General features: G+C 55.5%; 7 protein-coding genes across 7 annotated transcripts in view; all 7 read right to left on the reverse strand.

Annotated features, from left to right (window-relative positions):
* DQ04_01461050 (putative poly(A) polymerase, putative,polynucleotide adenylyltransferase) overlaps positions 1 to 1616 on the reverse strand; it is a gene marked incomplete at both ends in the record, with an annotated part of 1707 nt that extends 91 nt beyond the window's left edge. The window contains one exon of the mRNA XM_009310759.1: positions 1 to 1616. This exon is cut by the window's left edge and continues 91 nt beyond it. Coding sequence (XP_009309034.1) covers positions 1 to 1616 — 1616 coding nt within the window.
* Positions 1617 to 2165: 549 nt separating this feature from the next.
* On the reverse strand, positions 2166 to 4052 carry DQ04_01461060 (putative small GTP-binding protein Rab7; the record flags this gene model as incomplete). Its single annotated transcript, XM_009310760.1, has 1 exon — positions 2166 to 4052. One exon carries the CDS (start codon positions 4050 to 4052, stop codon positions 2166 to 2168), a length of 1887 nt encoding a protein of 628 aa, XP_009309035.1.
* A 575-nt stretch (positions 4053 to 4627) lies between these two features.
* Positions 4628 to 5377, reverse strand: DQ04_01461070 (hypothetical protein; the record flags this gene model as incomplete). Its single annotated transcript, XM_009310761.1, has 1 exon — positions 4628 to 5377. The coding sequence occupies one exon, from the start codon at positions 5375 to 5377 to the stop codon at positions 4628 to 4630; it is 750 nt and encodes a 249-aa protein (XP_009309036.1).
* A 907-nt stretch (positions 5378 to 6284) lies between these two features.
* On the reverse strand, positions 6285 to 7349 carry DQ04_01461080 (unspecified product; the record flags this gene model as incomplete). The annotated part of the gene is made up of 1 exon (XM_009310762.1): positions 6285 to 7349. One exon carries the CDS (start codon positions 7347 to 7349, stop codon positions 6285 to 6287), a length of 1065 nt encoding a protein of 354 aa, XP_009309037.1.
* An 845-nt stretch (positions 7350 to 8194) lies between these two features.
* DQ04_01461090 (hypothetical protein) lies at positions 8195 to 9313 on the reverse strand (the record flags this gene model as incomplete). Its single annotated transcript, XM_009310763.1, has 1 exon — positions 8195 to 9313. The coding sequence occupies one exon, from the start codon at positions 9311 to 9313 to the stop codon at positions 8195 to 8197; it is 1119 nt and encodes a 372-aa protein (XP_009309038.1).
* A 496-nt stretch (positions 9314 to 9809) lies between these two features.
* DQ04_01461100 (putative dynein intermediate chain) lies at positions 9810 to 11975 on the reverse strand (the record flags this gene model as incomplete). The annotated part of the gene is made up of 1 exon (XM_009310764.1): positions 9810 to 11975. One exon carries the CDS (start codon positions 11973 to 11975, stop codon positions 9810 to 9812), a length of 2166 nt encoding a protein of 721 aa, XP_009309039.1.
* Positions 11976 to 12363: 388 nt separating this feature from the next.
* DQ04_01461110 (kinesin-like protein) lies at positions 12364 to 15660 on the reverse strand (the record flags this gene model as incomplete). The annotated part of the gene is made up of 1 exon (XM_009310765.1): positions 12364 to 15660. The coding sequence occupies one exon, from the start codon at positions 15658 to 15660 to the stop codon at positions 12364 to 12366; it is 3297 nt and encodes a 1098-aa protein (XP_009309040.1).
* Positions 15661 to 17408: the final 1748 nt, after the last annotated feature.

The following is a 17408-nucleotide window of genomic DNA, read 5'->3' on the forward strand; positions in this document are numbered from 1 at the left end:
GCAGCAGCAGTAGTATCTATGGGATCCTTGTACCCGGCCGCCTCCTTTACGAACGCCGGTATTTTTTGCATGTCCTCCACTGTAATGACAGGGAGTTTGGTAACGCCCTCTTGATACTGTCGCAACTGCCGCACAACATTGTGAAACGCACGAATACTGGGGGCGAGATCAATCTTACCGGAAGGTGCGTGCGGGTCGACCAACATGCCAATATAATAATGGCAGCTAAACACGGTTTTTGTCGAAACACTGCCGCCGCTGGCACGTGTCGCCTTCTGCAGGAGGCGAGCTCGCGTCTCCACTTCCTCTGGTGCCTCGTACCGCCGTGGGTTCAGCTGCAGTCGCACGTGGCGGCACGCCTCAAGTGCCTGTGNACGCGACTCGGCGGTGCCTGCCCACAGAAACCGAATCTTAGACTCCACGGCATCAATGTATCCCTGGTAGGCCTCCGCATCAGTGCAGGACACCTGCACATGCAGGTAGTACTTGTACTCACCAAAGAACTTGACGGGCTCCAGCAGCTTGCTCCAGACGCCATACGTGCCAAAATTCGCCTTGGCCTCCTCGACGGAGGTGCCGAGGCTCACACTGCAGATCTCGTGGCCGCGCGCGAACTCCGCGCAAAGCTGCCGCAAGTTTGTCAGCGTCACGTTGAAGCACGCATTACCGTATGGCACAGCCGGCGTGAGCACTGGAAAGAGTGCCATGGCGTCCGACTTGGACTCGCGCGGGTCCCAGCAGCGGCCAAGGTTCGTCTTGACACGCATCGTCTCAGTCAGGTAGATGGCGCGATTCTCCTTGCCGGTCTCGTGTGGGTTGGGCGAGAACCACGCGTGGTAGATGCGGAAGAAGCGCACCACCATGCCGGCGGCGTTTTGGTTCGGGTGGCACTGACACACAAAAGCAACAAGGATAGCCCAACCAATACCGCTGGGGAAGCCAAATGTATTGCTGTATATGCTACGTGCCTTGCCCCACGCCTTGATGAAGCGCAATGCCTGGCGGAATGACGCCTTGTGTGGAACGAGGTCCATGATGTTGTGCGCCACACGCACGGCATTACAACTCAGCACTGACTGGTCGTCGAGCCCCTGGAGTAGGTCGTCGGTGATCACCTCCGGCACGCGATCCTGCCGAATGGAGCCAAAGGACAAGTCAATGTCGATGCCGTCCGCCACCATTGCGATGAGTGGAACACGGGCGTCTCGGATGCAGTGCAGTTCTGTAATGCGCGGCTCGTGTTGCAGGCGGGGGGCCAGTGTGTTGAAGAAGTGCTCGCGTGTGATGCGGTTGGGGGCGATGAGAACAATGTCAATATCGCTTCCGGACGCATGCACGTTGTAGCGGTAAGATCCAGTAGCGAAGATGCGGCCCTCCACCTGCGCCGCCGCCTCCGCGGGCATGCGGAATTCCGTGATCATCGTTGAACGTATCCACGCACGCACAATGTTGTTGATGTGCTCCAGCACTGAGCGGCGGCGGTTCGCCTCTTCCTCCGGCTCGATACCGGCAGCGCAGCATTCGACGAGCGGCGCGTTGTGCTCCTCCTCCCGCGGAGATGGGCCGTCAGCGGAGATGACTTTCTTCGCGAGGAATGACTTGTCGGCACGTGACATTGGCGAGTGTCCCAATATTCACTCCCTCTTGCTTTCCAAGTCTGTCTGTGCCTGCCTGTGTGTGTGTGTGTGTGTTCCTCCCACGCTTATAGCTCTGCCGCAGTATGTGGAAGGGGGAGGGGAATCAGAAAGAGGCAGGTGTGGAAAGAACAGCAAGGTGACAGCAGCCAGCGCAACAGAGAGAGACAGGCTTAGCATTGGGCGCAAGTGGGAGGATAGAGAGAACAGAAGTTGAAAAAAAAGCAGAGTGGGTAACACGCACACTTCGCTCACACACCCATCTCACAACATCTCTTCTTGCCCCTCTCTCCATAAAAACGAAAAAAAAAACACCGAGACGCATATGCGCAGGTGGGTGTGGAGGAGAGAGAGGGTATCACTCATGGCAGAAAGCAACATTACGCTCCACACCCGTTTCTGAAGCACCTCCATCATCTCCTCTCGGCTCGCACGTGTTGCTCTATCATTCGCGTTCCCTTGCGTTTCACCCGTTCAGAACGACACGAGGATCTGCTGTCTTCCACGGAGTTGTTATCTGCCCCCCTTCCACTACTTATCGCATAGCAGCACGTCGAGAGGAGAGGGCTGCATCGTTATTTGTAACAACTCCTGCGCCACGTTGAGGTTCATGCTGGTCTCCCTCTCGTCTCTCCGCACACGGCCGGTGGGCGTTGTCGTGGCAATCACCGACGACGTGGTTGTCGCCAGCGCAAGGCGGTCCAGCAAGCATTGCACCAGCTTCTGGAAGAGCATTTCGCCCTTGTCCCACGCACACTGCAGGGAGCCACGCCCACGTACAGTGATGTCCCGCGCGTGCACCTCCGACACCTCCAGCGGTGCCCCCTTCTCCCCAATTTCTTGCGCGGCTGCCGCTGCTGGTGGTCGCACAATACCGCATACCACGGTAGGCTGAGGACCGAGTGTGGGCTCAACTTCCATCATCACATCCGCCGCCTGCACGAGTGTGACCTTCCGCCGTGCGTCGTAGCAGATTCCGATCGCGTGACAGTTAGAGCAGAGAAGCCGCCGCAGCTCTTCAAAGCGCGGCTCGCCGGAGATGTCAAAGATCTGAAGCCGCACATCGGTCGTCAGGCTCCCCACGATGTGCACCGTCTTCTCGTAGAGTGTGAAACCCATGGTTGGCAGCAGCGGTCTGCCCGCCAATCGCCGGTTCTCATGCTGATCAACAAACTGCTGCACAAGCGCCGTCTTGCCGACACCAGCGGGGCCAATAATGGCAATCTTAAGCGGGCTCGAGAGTAGCATGCGAGCCCCTTCCGAAAAGGATGAGACACCCTTGCATCGCGCCAGCTCCCGCCGCCGAGCGAAGTCAAGGAATTGCGTGAAGTTGTACCGCGCGTGCAGAGAGATGACGCGTTTCGATGCATCCGTCGGTATGATGTCTCCAAACTCGGTAAGGAACGTCTGCGGTTTCGCTCGGTTGAGAAGGCGCCGGCGCAGTGAGAAGGACGAGCTGCTGCTCCGTGTTGTTGGTATCTTCAGCTCCACTTCTTGCCAGCAGCGCGCCATGTTGTATTGGTACCAAATCAAATTATCGCGTGACATAAAGTAGAAGTCAGAGGACACCAGCGACACCTCGAGGAGGTCATGCATGGTGAGGTACGACAGCATCCTCACCAGCAGCGGCCACTGCATCATTTTCAGCTCACCACGGCACTTGCGCCGCGCCTCGCCGTTGTGGTCACGGCGCGGTACTACAAGCTGAAGCTCGTAATGGCAGGCAGAGCAGACGCGACACGTTGTGGTCGGCGAAGACGTCACAAACTGCTGTTGCTGATGCAGGCGCGCCGAAGAGGGAGTGCTGCATGCTCCAAGAGGGGACCCATCGCCACGGTGACTCTGCACCGTCGATGGTGACCCGAACGAGTCCAGGGCGTCGCCACACGAGACTGTACACTGCGCCATGGAGTTGGTGTAACTGCTGTTTTGCAGTTGACGTTGGTTTTGACTGTAGTAGCTGTCATTATTGTTGTGGTAGTTGAGCGCTGTGATGATGTGAGAACAGCAGGCAGCACAGAAGATGCGCCCGCATACGCGACAATGATGCCTGCGGTTAAAGAGCGAGAAGGACACATTGCAGTCGTGTGCCATACACGTCATCACCTGTGCGTCGGGCACCCAACAAGTCTCTGGGCAGAAGCGGATGCAAGATGGGTCCAGTGTGGGCTTTGCAAGCATCCACCTACTCGATGCGGTGGTGCCGCCGCCATTCAATGCTGCGGATGACGCTACTGCCGTTCCTGCTGACGTTGCGGTACGAGGCGTGAATGAGGAAGACACAGCGGGTACACCGGCAGCACCGCTGTTGCTGGTCTTATTTGTGGCACTGTTGCTATACGGTATGAAGACGTGGAGTGTTGTAAGGGACGCCGCAGCGCCCATCTCTCGCGTACCAGCGACATCAACGTGATCCATTTGTTCCGCACAGACAACCCCATAAACCCACACGCAGGGCTTTCCACTTAAATTCGCCTCCCGCTAGGTGTCAGTTTATGTATATATGTANCGCACAGACAACCCCATAAACCCACACGCAGGGCTTTCCACTTAAATTCGCCTCCCGCTAGGTGTCAGTTTATGTATATATGTATATATATATGTCTGTGATGGCCCAGTGAAAAGCCTACGAATGAGAGCAACAAAGGCGTGCACCAGCAAGAGCAGAAGTAGGACTGACAACGATAGCAACAGCAGCAGTATCGGCATCGNCGCACAGACAACCCCATAAACCCACACGCAGGGCTTTCCACTTAAATTCGCCTCCCGCTAGGTGTCAGTTTATGTATATATGTATATATGTATATATATATGTCTGTGATGGCCCAGTGAAAAGCCTACGAATGAGAGCAACAAAGGCGTGCACCAGCAAGAGCAGAAGTAGGACTGACAACGATAGCAACAGCAGCAGTATCGGCATCGGCAAAAACAAAGATGATGCTGCCCTGTTTCAATCCCTTCTTTAAGGAAAACCAATGCAAAGAGAAATACTATTACAGCTCCCACCACATCATACCACACACACCAAGGAAGCGGAGCCGCCGCACCGCCTCACCTGTGCTGTCAGAGAGCACCACATTCCCAGTCGCGAAAAAGAGCCAGTCGCGGAACTCCAACCGCACGGGCGGCACGGGCCCGCCAGCATCTGGGCCCGCTGCCGCGTACGCCTTGGAGGCGGACATTAGCGCCTGCAGGTCGTCGCCTAGCAGGTGCATCGGCGGGTGCTCGCGCTGCGCCTCCAACTCCGTAGCCCGCTGCATTGCGTCAATGGGGCGCAACGCCTCACCGTTGCCGTCACCATCCGCGTACGTTCGCTCGCGCGCAAACAGAAGCCGCCTGCGAGCCAACCGTGCTTCATCACTCTCCGTCTCTGCACCGTCCTCGTTACGGCTGCGGCATCCGGGCCGTGACGACCAGAAAAGCCCACTCCGCGCCTTTATCTCTTCTGTTGTCCCCTTCTGGTCTCTTGCACGACTCACGAGTGGGGGGAAGAGTTGGTTGAAGGTTGTCTCGTGGTGGCGCCGCTCTGCCAAGTAGCGAAGGAAGTGGCCTTCGTGTGGACGCAGAACAAAGAGGCCGTAAGTGACAAAGCCGGGAATAATGAGGCGGCGCAGCTGTCGGTACACAAGCTCACGCCGCCGAATGCGTAACGCCCTCTCAGAGTACATACCTGCACCTACTTCTGATGCTGCTGCCGCTGCAGTGTCGCAGCCACGGCGGACGCAGACCGCACGCCGCAGCATTCACACCCTCCACGTCACCGCCTCGCACACGCACACAGACAAACAGGCACGTCTACTGGTGAGATCATCAGCAGCAAAGGAATGGAGGGAGGGAGAGAAAGAGCAATTAAGAGCAACGTGCAAAATTGCGGTGGGCCAAAGAATATTTTCAAGGAAAGAACGTCAGACAGGAGGGATGTTTCTGCGCAATGCTGTGGCGGGGGAACACTACAGTGTTGTGTTTGGGGATTTATACGTTTTTTTTTTCTTCGCGTCGGTCTCTCTCACGCCTCCTATACTTTATGCTTCGTTTCCTTGCTGAGACGTGGCGATATCGAACAGCAACGTCCCCTCCAAGGCCCTTCACAGACACACAAACGCACGCACGCACTGCTGCTGCAATGAGCAGCGAGAATTATGGAGTGAGAGGGTAAAGAAGCCTTGCGACACGAGCAAGGCAGACGCGCGCACGCACCCCCTACATGCGGCCGCGGCACATGAGCGCCACAACAAGAGAGGCGCGCGAGCGTGTATTCGTTACGGCCGGCGACTCTGCAACAAAAATGCAGCAGCACAAAAAGGCATCGCAACATCAACGAATTGAGAAAGACACCAATGCAGCCACACAGGCCTTGCATAACAGAGGAGAAAGGGAAGCGTCATCATATTAAAGGCAAATCAAATTCAAAAATGCTTTTGCGGATGTGCCCGTGCGCAGAGTGCATCAATACCGACGAGCCACTCGCCGGTCACCGTATGCCGCACACGCACTTAAACAGGCAGATTCACACAAATACGAGACAGGAAAAAATGAACAATCACTCTGGTAAACTTCTTCAGTCACACACAGACATATATATATATATATACAGAGAAACAGAAATAGCAGCCTGTTTCGTGGCTCTGTGCATCTGTCCCGAGCACCGTGTCACTTCTTCAGTGTGAAGCCGTCACAGAACGGATCCCGCGGATCACACAGGAGTGTGTTGAAACCCGTGATATACGCCGAGCCGCTGATCTCCGGCGTAGCGACGAGCATCCCCTCTTCCCCTGTCTCTGTTGCCGGCACTCGCAAACCCGGTACGCGCTGTTCTTCCAACAGCCGGCCGTGAAAGAGGGTACCAAGGATGCTCTCGTAAACGAACGGCTCGCCAATGCGTAGCTCACCCTTGGCGTGGAGTGCCGCCATTTTTGCGCTCGTGCCAGTGCCGCACGGCGAGCGGTCAACCTGGTGGTTGCCGAATATCACGACGTTCTTACACGTCGCCTCTGGGTGAGTCGCAGGGCCGTAGAACTCCACACAGTCGACGCTGTTGATGTGCGCCAGCTCTGGGTGCTGCACCCTCACGCTGCGATTCACCTCCGCACGCAGGAGTTCACCGGCCTCCTGCAGCTGCGCAAGGTGGTCGGTGCAGACGTTTAGACCGAGCTGCGCAGCCGCCGCAATGGCGAAGAAGCTACCGCCGAACGCGATGTCGAGGCGCACCTCGCCGTACGGCGGCGGCAGCACGACCGTTACATCCCGCTGGTATAGGAACGCGGGCACGTTTGTGATGCTCACGCGAGCCACTTCACTCGCGCTTCCGGGCTCGAGGTGGGCGACGGTGCGCACCAGTCCTGCCGGTGTGTCGAGCACGAGCGGCACCTGTGTCGCGCCCGCTGGAACGTCGACGAGGCCCGTCTCCACTGCCGTCGTTGCCGCCGCGATGGAGTTGTGACCGCACATGTTCAGGTAGCCGCCGCTGTCCATAAAGATGATGCCCATGTCGGCGCCCTCCGCCACGGGTTCCAGCAGGAAGGCGCCGAACATGTCGTCGTGCCCGCGTGGTTCCAGCATCACGCGGCGCCGCAGCATGTCCATGTGATCCTGCAGGTACGCCTTCTTCGCCGCCATCGTGGCGCCCGGCAGCCGCGGCAGTCCGCTCGTGACAATCCGCGCCGCCTCACCTGCTGTGTGCATGTCGATGCACGTCAGGGAATTCTTGAACCGCATAGTTGTGATAGCCGGATATACAGGCACTTGTATATATTTACACGAGTATATGGGTGCTTTCTGCTTGTCTGTGTGTGTGTGTGTGTGTGTGTGTGTGTCGGTGTGTGACCGATATGACGCGTCCTGTGCAACAGACAAAGAAACAGAAAAGAACAATGCGGGTGCAGGCGGTGGAAACTGAAGTGTGCACGTTACCGATGTCGTTCAAAGCGACACCCACGCTCACTCACACAGAGAGATGTGATAAAAATGAAAGATGAGAGGGAAAAGCGATCTTACAAATAACGAGTGTATTTGTGTGTGCGTGTATGTGTATGTATGTGTGTGTGTATGTGTACACGTCCGTGCATGCCTCATGGCATACCCGCAATCACAGGAACAGTAAAACAGCACAGGCCAGTAGGAGCAGTGTGCCGCAGCGGCCCCCTCCCAGCAGCTCTCTTCATCTCTCACCTTCACCCGCAGTCTATAGCAGTTAAGAAACACAAAACAGAAAGAAGATGCCTCGCACGAGCAACCCCGGCAATGTCCCCTCGCAGTGTTATTTCTCTATTGGGCCCAAACACACACACCACACGTCCTCCCCCNCCCCCCCCCCTCACATCATTCACTGACACCGTCACCACTCCCACAAGCAGCGGCTGCAATCACTCCCGGGCAAAGGAGAAAAAAACATCATCCCTCCCCCCTTTCACTCCTCCCTCCACACCACATGGAGTTCACGCTCATACGAGAGCCAGACAACCCTCATAATAGGGCCCCAAACGCCGGAACCCCACGCCTTTTTTTTAAATTTTCTTCGTCTCTTTTTTTTTTTTTCATTCATCCTTCTTGCCCACGTTAAATTAGTCCAACAATTCAAACTCGTCATCGTCATCAAGGCCAGTTGAGCCCTTCGAACCCTGACCGCTGCTTTTGCCTGCCGCCGCGCCAGACCGGACAGCGCACTTCTGCACGTGTATGCATGTCCGCTTCCCCGCGTGTTTCCCCTGCGTCACCTCGCGCAGCACGAAGGAGACAGTGTCCCCCGGCTTGACGTCACCCTCCACGTTGCTCATGTGGAAGAAGATCGAGTCGCCTGAGCTGTCCAGCACCACAAAGCCAAAGCGGCCCTCGACAATATCCCGCACTGTGCCGCAGCCGCGTTCACCGCTTCTGATTTCGGCACCGCTGCTGGTGCCGTCGCTGGTGATGCGCTGCGCTGCGCGCTTACGTTCCGCATCCCGGTCGATAATAACACGGCGTGCCGCCGTGCGGTCACGGCCCTCGAGGCAGAAGCGCACGTATAGCCCGCTCCGCAGCTCCGCGCGGCCGCCGAGGTCCAAATCCTCGAGGTTCACAGTGAAGCGCGGGGCATCGTCGTGCAGAGTGCCGCTGAGGTCCAATTCAGCAATGACACCAGTGCCGGCGAGCGAGTCCCAGTTCTCCACGCAGCCGTACAGCGTGATGGGCGTGACAGGCTTCTCCTTATTTGTTGCTGTGTCGTAGAGGCGGATTCGGTGGGCAACAGAGAGCATCTTTTGCAAACCATCCTCAGCGGAGTCCACCGATGTCGCCTCTGCTCCCTTCACCTCGCCGAGGCGCGCCGCGAGCTTCTTGTTTGGCTGCACGAGCCGCACGTCAAATGCAACCGATTGCCCCTCCATCAGAAAGAAGCCGCCGTCAAGCGAAGAACGAGGAAAAAAGAAGCTGTGTGTGGCGTCACTCCCCGACGCCACCGCTGCTGCTGCTGCTTCTGCTTCTGTGGTGCTGGAGGCGGCCTTGGTGGCCCTGCTTGTGGCGGTCATTTCCAACTCTCGGAGAAAACCGTAGCCGCGGCGGTGCTTGAAAGTCGTGACGGTGCCGATGCGTCGCGTGGAGGGCTGTGTCGTTGTTGTCTCTGCCGACGCCTGGCTCACTTTGCTCTTCTGCAACAGCGGCGACGACACGACGATGGCGAGCCGCCATCCCGCAAGACGAAACATCAATAAACACCACTGGAGAATAGAAACTATGAAGCGGCCACAAAACAGCCGCCGTTTACCGTCCTCTTCGTTAGCGTGCGAACGCGTATACCCCTGCCTCTGTGATGCCGGGCACTTGCCCAAGCCAACAAAACGAAACCTCACATTGTGGGGGGAGAGAAAGAGATAGAAAGACAAGACACATTCGCAAGCGCCTATTTGTCACCCAAACAGAGAAATGGGCAAGACCTCCTTCAAAGGAGAAAGAAAAAAAAAATAGAAACCGACAACAATGTCATCTTGATTCTTTCACGCTAATCGGACACTGCGAGCGTACCCTGCCCAGGACTACACCACCCACAGTAGAAACCGTTCCATCTCCGGTTCGAATGGAAGCAAGAGGAGTAGCGTCTTCGTTCAACGTTGCAAATGAAGCACAAGGATGAAAAAGTAGTATGGAGTGGGAATGAGGGTAAACATAAATATGGGTGTAGCAACGCACCAAACTTCTACTTGTCTAACACACAAAGCGCGCATCGATCCACGATGCGGTGTTATAGTTACCGGAAGAAACAAAAGCAGCAGCAGCAGCAGAGGTGGCGCATCCCTCATCATCTGCCTTCTCCGATCGCTGACCTGCGTCTTTCGCCTCCGTGACAAGGTCGGCACGCATCTGCAGCAGGTGCACGTCGCCAGCGGCAGTGCCGCACGCTAACCACACGCCATCCTCTGAGAAGGAGAGACTCGTGACCGCCGCACTGCGGTGCGGTGGGGCAGCGGCCGCAGTTCCCGCCGATGAGGAGCGCGCCCACCCACTCGCCGCGCGCATCGAGCGCAGGTACACAAACACCACCGGTGAGTAAGAGCTCTGCGTCAAATCCCACGCAGCGACGCGGCCATTGTTTTCGCCGGCGACAAACACCGCTGGGTGTGTCGGCGACCACCGCAGGCAGTTCACCTGTGCCCCAAATCCGTCAATGGCGATGTGCCGCGCGCCAAGCCAGAGGCTGCAGCTGCCGTCTGTGGCGGCCGTCAGCACCATATCGCTGATACGTGGGTCGGCGTGAAGTGGATGCGGAGCCACTGCGACGACAGCACTGTGATGCGCAGCAGCTGCGGTACCGCCTCCAGCCACCGCCGTTGTGGTCCGCGAGCGGTGCAGCAGCATCGAAGGTGCCTCACTCGCGCCAGCTACTCCTGTTGATGTTAACCTCGGACTCGGCGGTGGCGTCGACAGCGACGATGTCGATGTGGTGATGGGCCGCATCTCGACCGTACGGGAGCTTTTCGTGCGCCCCTCCAGCACGTGACCGTCGAGGCAGCCAAATACAACTTTGCTCATCGCATCTGCCGCCTTATCGACAAACGCCGCACACGAACCGACGCAGCCAAGCGGCTGCCCTGAAGTAACCCCGTCACGGCTCGACGAGGGTAGCCGAAGCTGCAGCGGCGCCCACATGCACACGCGGCCGTCCTGGCTGACGGAGTACAGGTGGTGGTAGTTTGCGTCGCCATGCACCGCCATGCCGAGCACCCGCGAGTGGTGCGCGTGCGGCGACGGAAAGGACTGATCGCTCGGCGCCACTGACGCCGCCGCCGCAGCAGCAGCAGCACTGCACACCGTGGGTGCCATCAACGACGGCAGTGAAAAAGACACTGGTTGCTGCACGACACGTCGCACGCTTGTGCCGCGACGCTCCTGTAGCGCGTGGTCAATGCGCCACGCGACAACACAGCCGTTGGCGGCGCCGCCGAACAGCAAATGCGGACTGTAGCGCGTGTACGTTAAAACACGTATCTCGCTGTCAAAGTACAACGGCACAACACTATAGCAGCTGTCGTCTGCACGCCCCCGTCCAACGCAGCACAGTAGTACGAGCCCCTGCGCTCGAGACGGCAGCAGCGTCTCGCCAACACGCACCGCCGAAGACCGAGTCGCGCCATCAGTGTTCTCCTCCGCGTGGCCATCCTCCGATAAAGCAGCCGCCACAAGCAGGCAGTCGTCCGCGTCGTGGACGCCGCTATCCAACGCATGGGAGCCAAGCATCGTTACATCCAGCACGCTACGGCCCTTCCAGTTGAAGAGTGTCTCCGCACGCAGTGAGTGGGCCAGCAGCATCGCGGTGTCGGGCGGAGACACAGCACGGCGCCGCCCCTCCGATTCCTCCTCCAACGCCTTTTCCGTCACATATGTCGTCGTTGCGCCAAGTGACGGAGCACCAACAACTGCAGCATCATATTCTGTGGGCTCCAACGCAATAGCCCCTACGCCTGCTTCTACATTCCACGTGCCACTTCCCTTTCTTCCGCCTCCTGTTACTCCTTGGGTCTTTCTCACATTGTCACCCGCACCACTCTTGCCCACTGACGAATGCTCGGGAGACTGCCGCGGGAACCTTGCTGGAACCGGTGATAACCGTGTCGTCGGAATTCTTACTTCGCATGCCCGCCGCTCCTCCCGTACATTAACCGAAGAAGCGGTGGAGCTGGAGCTCCTCAATGCATCTGTGCCTACAGGCAAAGACAACGTCGGCGACAGGGGTTTCGGGTTATTGCTACTGCTTGCAGAGGGAAATAATGTACCAGCTGTGCCCTGTTGAAACTGCTGTTGCACCGAGCGCTGCTTTGCCTCACGCGCGGCACGAATCTCCTCCAGCTGGCGACGTTTCTCGGCCAAGTCCATCTACACTGTGGTCCTGACTAAACCTCCTTGCACCAACCAAAAACAGAAGTAACACATACGCACACCAACGAAACCAAGAAACCAATAAGCACACCAACGCAATAAACCAACGCTCCCCAAATACAAAAGCACCGCCACACCACCAACAGATTTTTTTTAAAAACGGTACGATCTACAAGAAATGATCAACAAAAAAAAAACAATATACGTTGGCCGACGTCAACAAAAAAATCTATATATATATATTTATATCAATATTCATGCAGAAAGTCAAAAGCCCACCACAAAAGGCTTAACAGAACTAAAATCTCTAAGGAGGTACAAAAACCAAAAACATTCTACACACAAAAGGCCTAATACCTCAAAAAAAAAAACACCACGTCTATTCTTACTTATTTTCCTTGTCAAAACAAGATTTCCTAGACAACAACTTTTCCGTAAACGTGAAACCCTTCTTTATCGGACCCGCATTTCCGTCCTTCGACTTCAAAAGGCCATGCCTCACACCAAGACGCACCTCGCCTTTACGTTGAATGTCCTGGAGAAGTGCGTAGGCTTCCTTAAGCTTCACCTTGTCTTTCTCCAAGCGAACAACACGTTCACCAAGCGAGCACACCTTTGACTCCACATCGATACGTTTCTCACGTTCAGACAACAAACTCACAGTTTTTTCTTTCAGTTCCGCCTTGGCGTCCTCCGTGCTGCGCAGNTCCTCAGCCAGGTCGTCGCGCTCAGCCGTCACAGACTCGAGGTTCTTCTCCACCTCAGCCTTGGCGTCCTCCGTGCTGCGCAGGTTCTCAGCCAGGTCGTCGCGCTCAGCCGTCACAGACTCGAGGTTCTTCTCCACCTCAGCCTTGGCGTCCTCCGTGCTGCGCAGGTTCTCAGCCAGGTCGTCGCGCTCAGCCGTCACAGACTCGAGGTTCTTCTCCACCTCCGCCTTGGCGTCCTCCGTGCTGCGCAGCTCTTCAGCGAGTTTGATGTTTTCGTTGGCTTTGTGTTGAAGTTGCTCGTCTCTGTGGTGCAGAGCCTCTTGAAAGCTTTCAAGCTGTTTTGTTGCAGTTTCTCTTTCATGGCGCGATATTTCCAATTCGTTGGAAAGCTGGTCTCGTGCTTTTTCTACATCAAGTACATTGTTACGGAGGTTATCATTTTCTCTGTTGATCTCTTCGGCTTCTTGTGCAAGTGCCTTGTTGTTTTCATTAGTAGCGTTTAACTCTCCCTTAAGGCGTTGAATGTCATCCCATGCCTTGTCGAGGCCCTTTTTTTCTCCGTTGCGGTCGCTGTACAACTGGTGCATGTTATCGAACGCGTATATTTTGATGTTGTTGTCAATATCTTCCTTGCTGATGTGGTCGGCGTGGGTCACATCAAACTCGCACAGCAGACTTCCGAGGGCGAATTGAACATTTGTGACAGCATCGTTGGGCACCTTGCAGGCAGCACTCACGTCCTTTGTAAATGTGTCACGGAGCTCCACTGGGCGGCCATTGAACAATATATCCCACTCATCCCCCTCAAACTTTTTAGAGTGGTGCGTCTTGACGAGTGGTGCGTTCAGTTTACGCTGAAGATCATCGATCAGAGCACTGCTCTCCTCGTACAGCCCGTGCAATTCAGCCTTCTCATTGTTTAGGGACTCGATCTTAGTAACGAGGCCATCTCGATCAGTTGCGGTATCCGACAGCTGTGCACGCAACACACTCACCTGTGATTGCATCTCTTCCAGTTGGACCTTCAGCGCCTCATTGGAGTCCTGCAGCGCGTGGTTGTCCGTCTCCAATGCAGTCAGCTTATCAGTAAGTTCTGCACACAACGACGACATCTCTCTCTCCACCCTCTGCAGCGCATCTTTCGCGGCGGCAACCTCTTGTTGTTGCCGCGAAGCAGTTTCCTCCTGGAGCACCGCATTCTCCTTTAAAACCCTGAGCTGCTCCGCCTGCTGATGCACCGCGCCGTTCATGCTGCCTTGCACAACAAGAGAAAGCATAGACTGAAGATGCAACACTGAAGTGTTATAGCGCGTCTCCATCTCCTTCAACTGTAAACAATAAAGCTCACAGTCGTGACGCAGACGTAACGATAATGCACGCTCCTGCTCTAACGTGGTTTGAAAAGCCTCCGTGCGGTTCTCCATCGACGCCTCACGCTTGCGCATCTGCTCCAGCATAAGACGTTCTTTTTCCTCAAGCTCACGAAGCAACCTCTCGTGATACCCAGCCTGGCGTCGCGACTCCTCCACCTGCCGCTCCAGCTCGGTCGCCTTGCCCAACAGCGCCTCCCGCTCAGCCTCCGTTGCGTGCAGCATCTTCTCACGCATCTTGTTCTTCTCACGTTCCTTCTCCAGCGCCTGCAGATCGGCAGCACGCTTCTGTGCCTCAGCCTCGAGCAGCACCAGCTTCTCCTCCAGCTCAGCCACGTACGCGGGATCCCTGCCCTGGATGTCCTGCCGCATCCGCTCCATCTGCTCCTCCAGCTCACGGATCCGCCGTGCACGCGGGTCCTCGTTCACCTTCGTTAGGTTCACAATGTCACGCGCGCGGGACGCGTAGCGCAGCGTGCTCAGCGTCTCCTCGTAGTTCATCGCACTCGGGCTGATCGTGGCAATCATGAACGTCTTCGAGTTACCGCCCAGCGAGTCCTTCAGAATGTACGTCAGCTTCGACTCACGGTACGGCGGCATCGACCACTGGCTGTTCGCGTTCTTCGCCATATCGGCCAGCATGTCGATCACACGCCCAAGCGTCGTCAGTGAGAGGTTGATGTGCCGCGCCTCGCTGAACTGCTGCCCAACAACCTCAGACTGCGTAACGCGCTCAGACCCCGCGAGGTCCACAAGGTTCATCCGGCTATTCATGCCGGCGGTCGTGATCGTCTGTCCAGTGGCCGACCGCATCGACCGCTCTTCCCGCAGCATCAGCATGAAGATCGCGTGGCTGCGGCTGCTGCGGTCGTTCATCTTCGTCGCAGCTGTGTGGCGCACACGGTTGCCCGCCTCAATCAGCTCCACAATGTCCTCCAGGCTCGACACCTCGCAGAATCGCTGGCTCTCGATGAACACGCCCCGCGTCGGGTGCTCCCGCACCTCCACGAACACCTCCTCCTTCGAGCCCTTCTTTCGCTTCGCCAGCAGGTCAGACACACGCTCGTTGTACACCTCGACGTACCCGACCTCCACCGTCCACTTCGAGTGGCCCTCCGCCTCGATGAGCGCACGCCTCTGGAACAGCTCCAGGCACAGCCGCGGCGTCACGCCAGCGTCCGCCCCGCCTAGCGCGCTCGGGTCGCCCCCCATCATCGTGTACGTCTTGCCGCTCCCGGTCTGACCGTACGCGAACAGGCACGAGTTGAACCCGCTGAACGCGTGAAGCACTAACGGCCGCCCGATCGCCTCGTACACATCAACCTGCCCAGCAGGCTTGCCGCCGCACTCGTCAGGGCAATCCGCCGACCAGAACACATTGTCGAACTGGAAGGACTTCTTTTTTTTTGAGTAACCTTCGGTCTGGGGTCTGGAAATCGTCACGGTGGCTTGATTGCTGTTAGCACGTACAGATATCAAAGAGCTATTAGAAAGCTCGCGTGCATTGGGTGGTCGAACTCGTACAGCAACTTTAACTGATGCCTCCACCGTAACGTTGCTGTGGCCATCATATTTGAGTTCGTTTTCGTCTGTTAGATTGAGCATGTATGCAATGTATTTGGCTCCCTTTTTGTTTTTTTTTTGTGTTTTTATTTCTGTGTGCACGTGTGCCTGGCTTTGTAAGCGAATGGAGCAACTTTCCTTACTTTTTCGGAGTTTAATTGTCTTTCTTTGTTCTGTGGCTGTACTTTGTGTATCCAAGGTGCCAGGCTTCCCTACGAGAACAACAAGGTGAAGAAAGAAAACGCTACTACCCACACAGAATGTGATGTACGACACAAGGATCACTCCACGCGCCAACACCACAATGTCTTCGGAAAGATATTAGGAGAGGAAAACCGCGGTACGCGAACTCGCGTATTCCCATAGGGAAACGATGAGATAGAAGAGTAACGAATTAGCACAACGTTATGTCTCGCAACTACCGGCGGTTTCAATTCATGTTCTGTTTCTTGGCATGGCAAGAAGTGGGATGGATGAGCAGAAATGAATAACGACAGCAGCAAAGAGAAGGGAGAGTGAAGGGTTGGCCACGGAAGGATATACATGCACACAGCAGCCTCGCTACGATCGCCAGGGTCGGCACACGAATTCAATTTTGTGCGCCACAATGGTACCACTCGAAACCGCATAATCGGCGAAGCAAGTCTATTACTGCGCACAGACCCCACCCCACCAGCACAAACGCAAGTCTTTACTTAAGCGCCACTGCTGCATTGACTGTTAGGTCAGGGTGAGATTTCTACACATAATGCAAAGCCATCACACAACTAAAACAAAACTACACCAGTGACTCATCATTCAACCAACGACAAAAGCCCCAATCATACCAGGGACTTCCACGACAGCACCATAGGAAGACCGAAATAGGGCATCTGTTGCATCATCCCATTACCTCCTCCATGTGCATCGGAGTCCATACCCCACATCAAGGAGACGAGGCACAATAGAAATAAATTTGTACGTACCAGGACAAAATCGCACACCCGTTCAGTTATCGCTACGCGCCACCTCGCGTATAGTTCATACCTCAACTGAAATTGCAAAAGACACTGCTCACATATGTAGCACGACCTCGTTAGGTTTCGCACAAAATAAAAACAATAACAATACGACCGTGAAGAACACAAAGTCCATGCCACAAAAACCGGTCAACGGAAAGCAAAAAACGCTAAACACACATACCACAGCAGAGAAAGCGTAGGACGCGGTATCTGGACCAAAAAAAACTCCAAAAAAGGCAATCCGCACTCCAAAAATGTCTCAGAAATGATAACCAAAACCCAACAATAAAATACACTCCCACACCGAAAGAAAAAGAAGGGAACAAGACATATGACACAATAAAGACGGCTTTAACTAACTATTTTCACTTAAATACGCGCTAAATACAGCTGAAGATACGCCACCACAAACCCCACGCAACACCCACTACACACAAACAAAAGGTACAACAAAAACAATCAAAGGTAATCACGTCAACTACCCACACCAGGCAAAAAACAATTCACTTCAACAAATCAGCTAGCATCTCCACAGCACCTTTTTCACGGTTGATTATATCATTGAAGTCCAGCAGCAGCCCACAGAACAGACACAACACTCCAAAAGAAGAATACTTTCACAAAGATAAATTCAGAAACTACTCCAAAACAACTGCACCGCATTCAAACTTCATCCTAACTATCTTCGCCTCTCCAATCCCTCGCTGCTCTTCACGCAGCGCCGCACTCTGCTTTTCAGCCGTCTCGAGGCTGACACGCAAACTTCGTTGGGCTATCGCTGACTCGTCA

This window comes from Trypanosoma grayi, assembly GCF_000691245.1.
Source record: "Trypanosoma grayi strain ANR4 Tgr_146_V1, whole genome shotgun sequence".
Taxonomy (NCBI): Eukaryota; Euglenozoa; class Kinetoplastea; order Trypanosomatida; family Trypanosomatidae; genus Trypanosoma; species Trypanosoma grayi.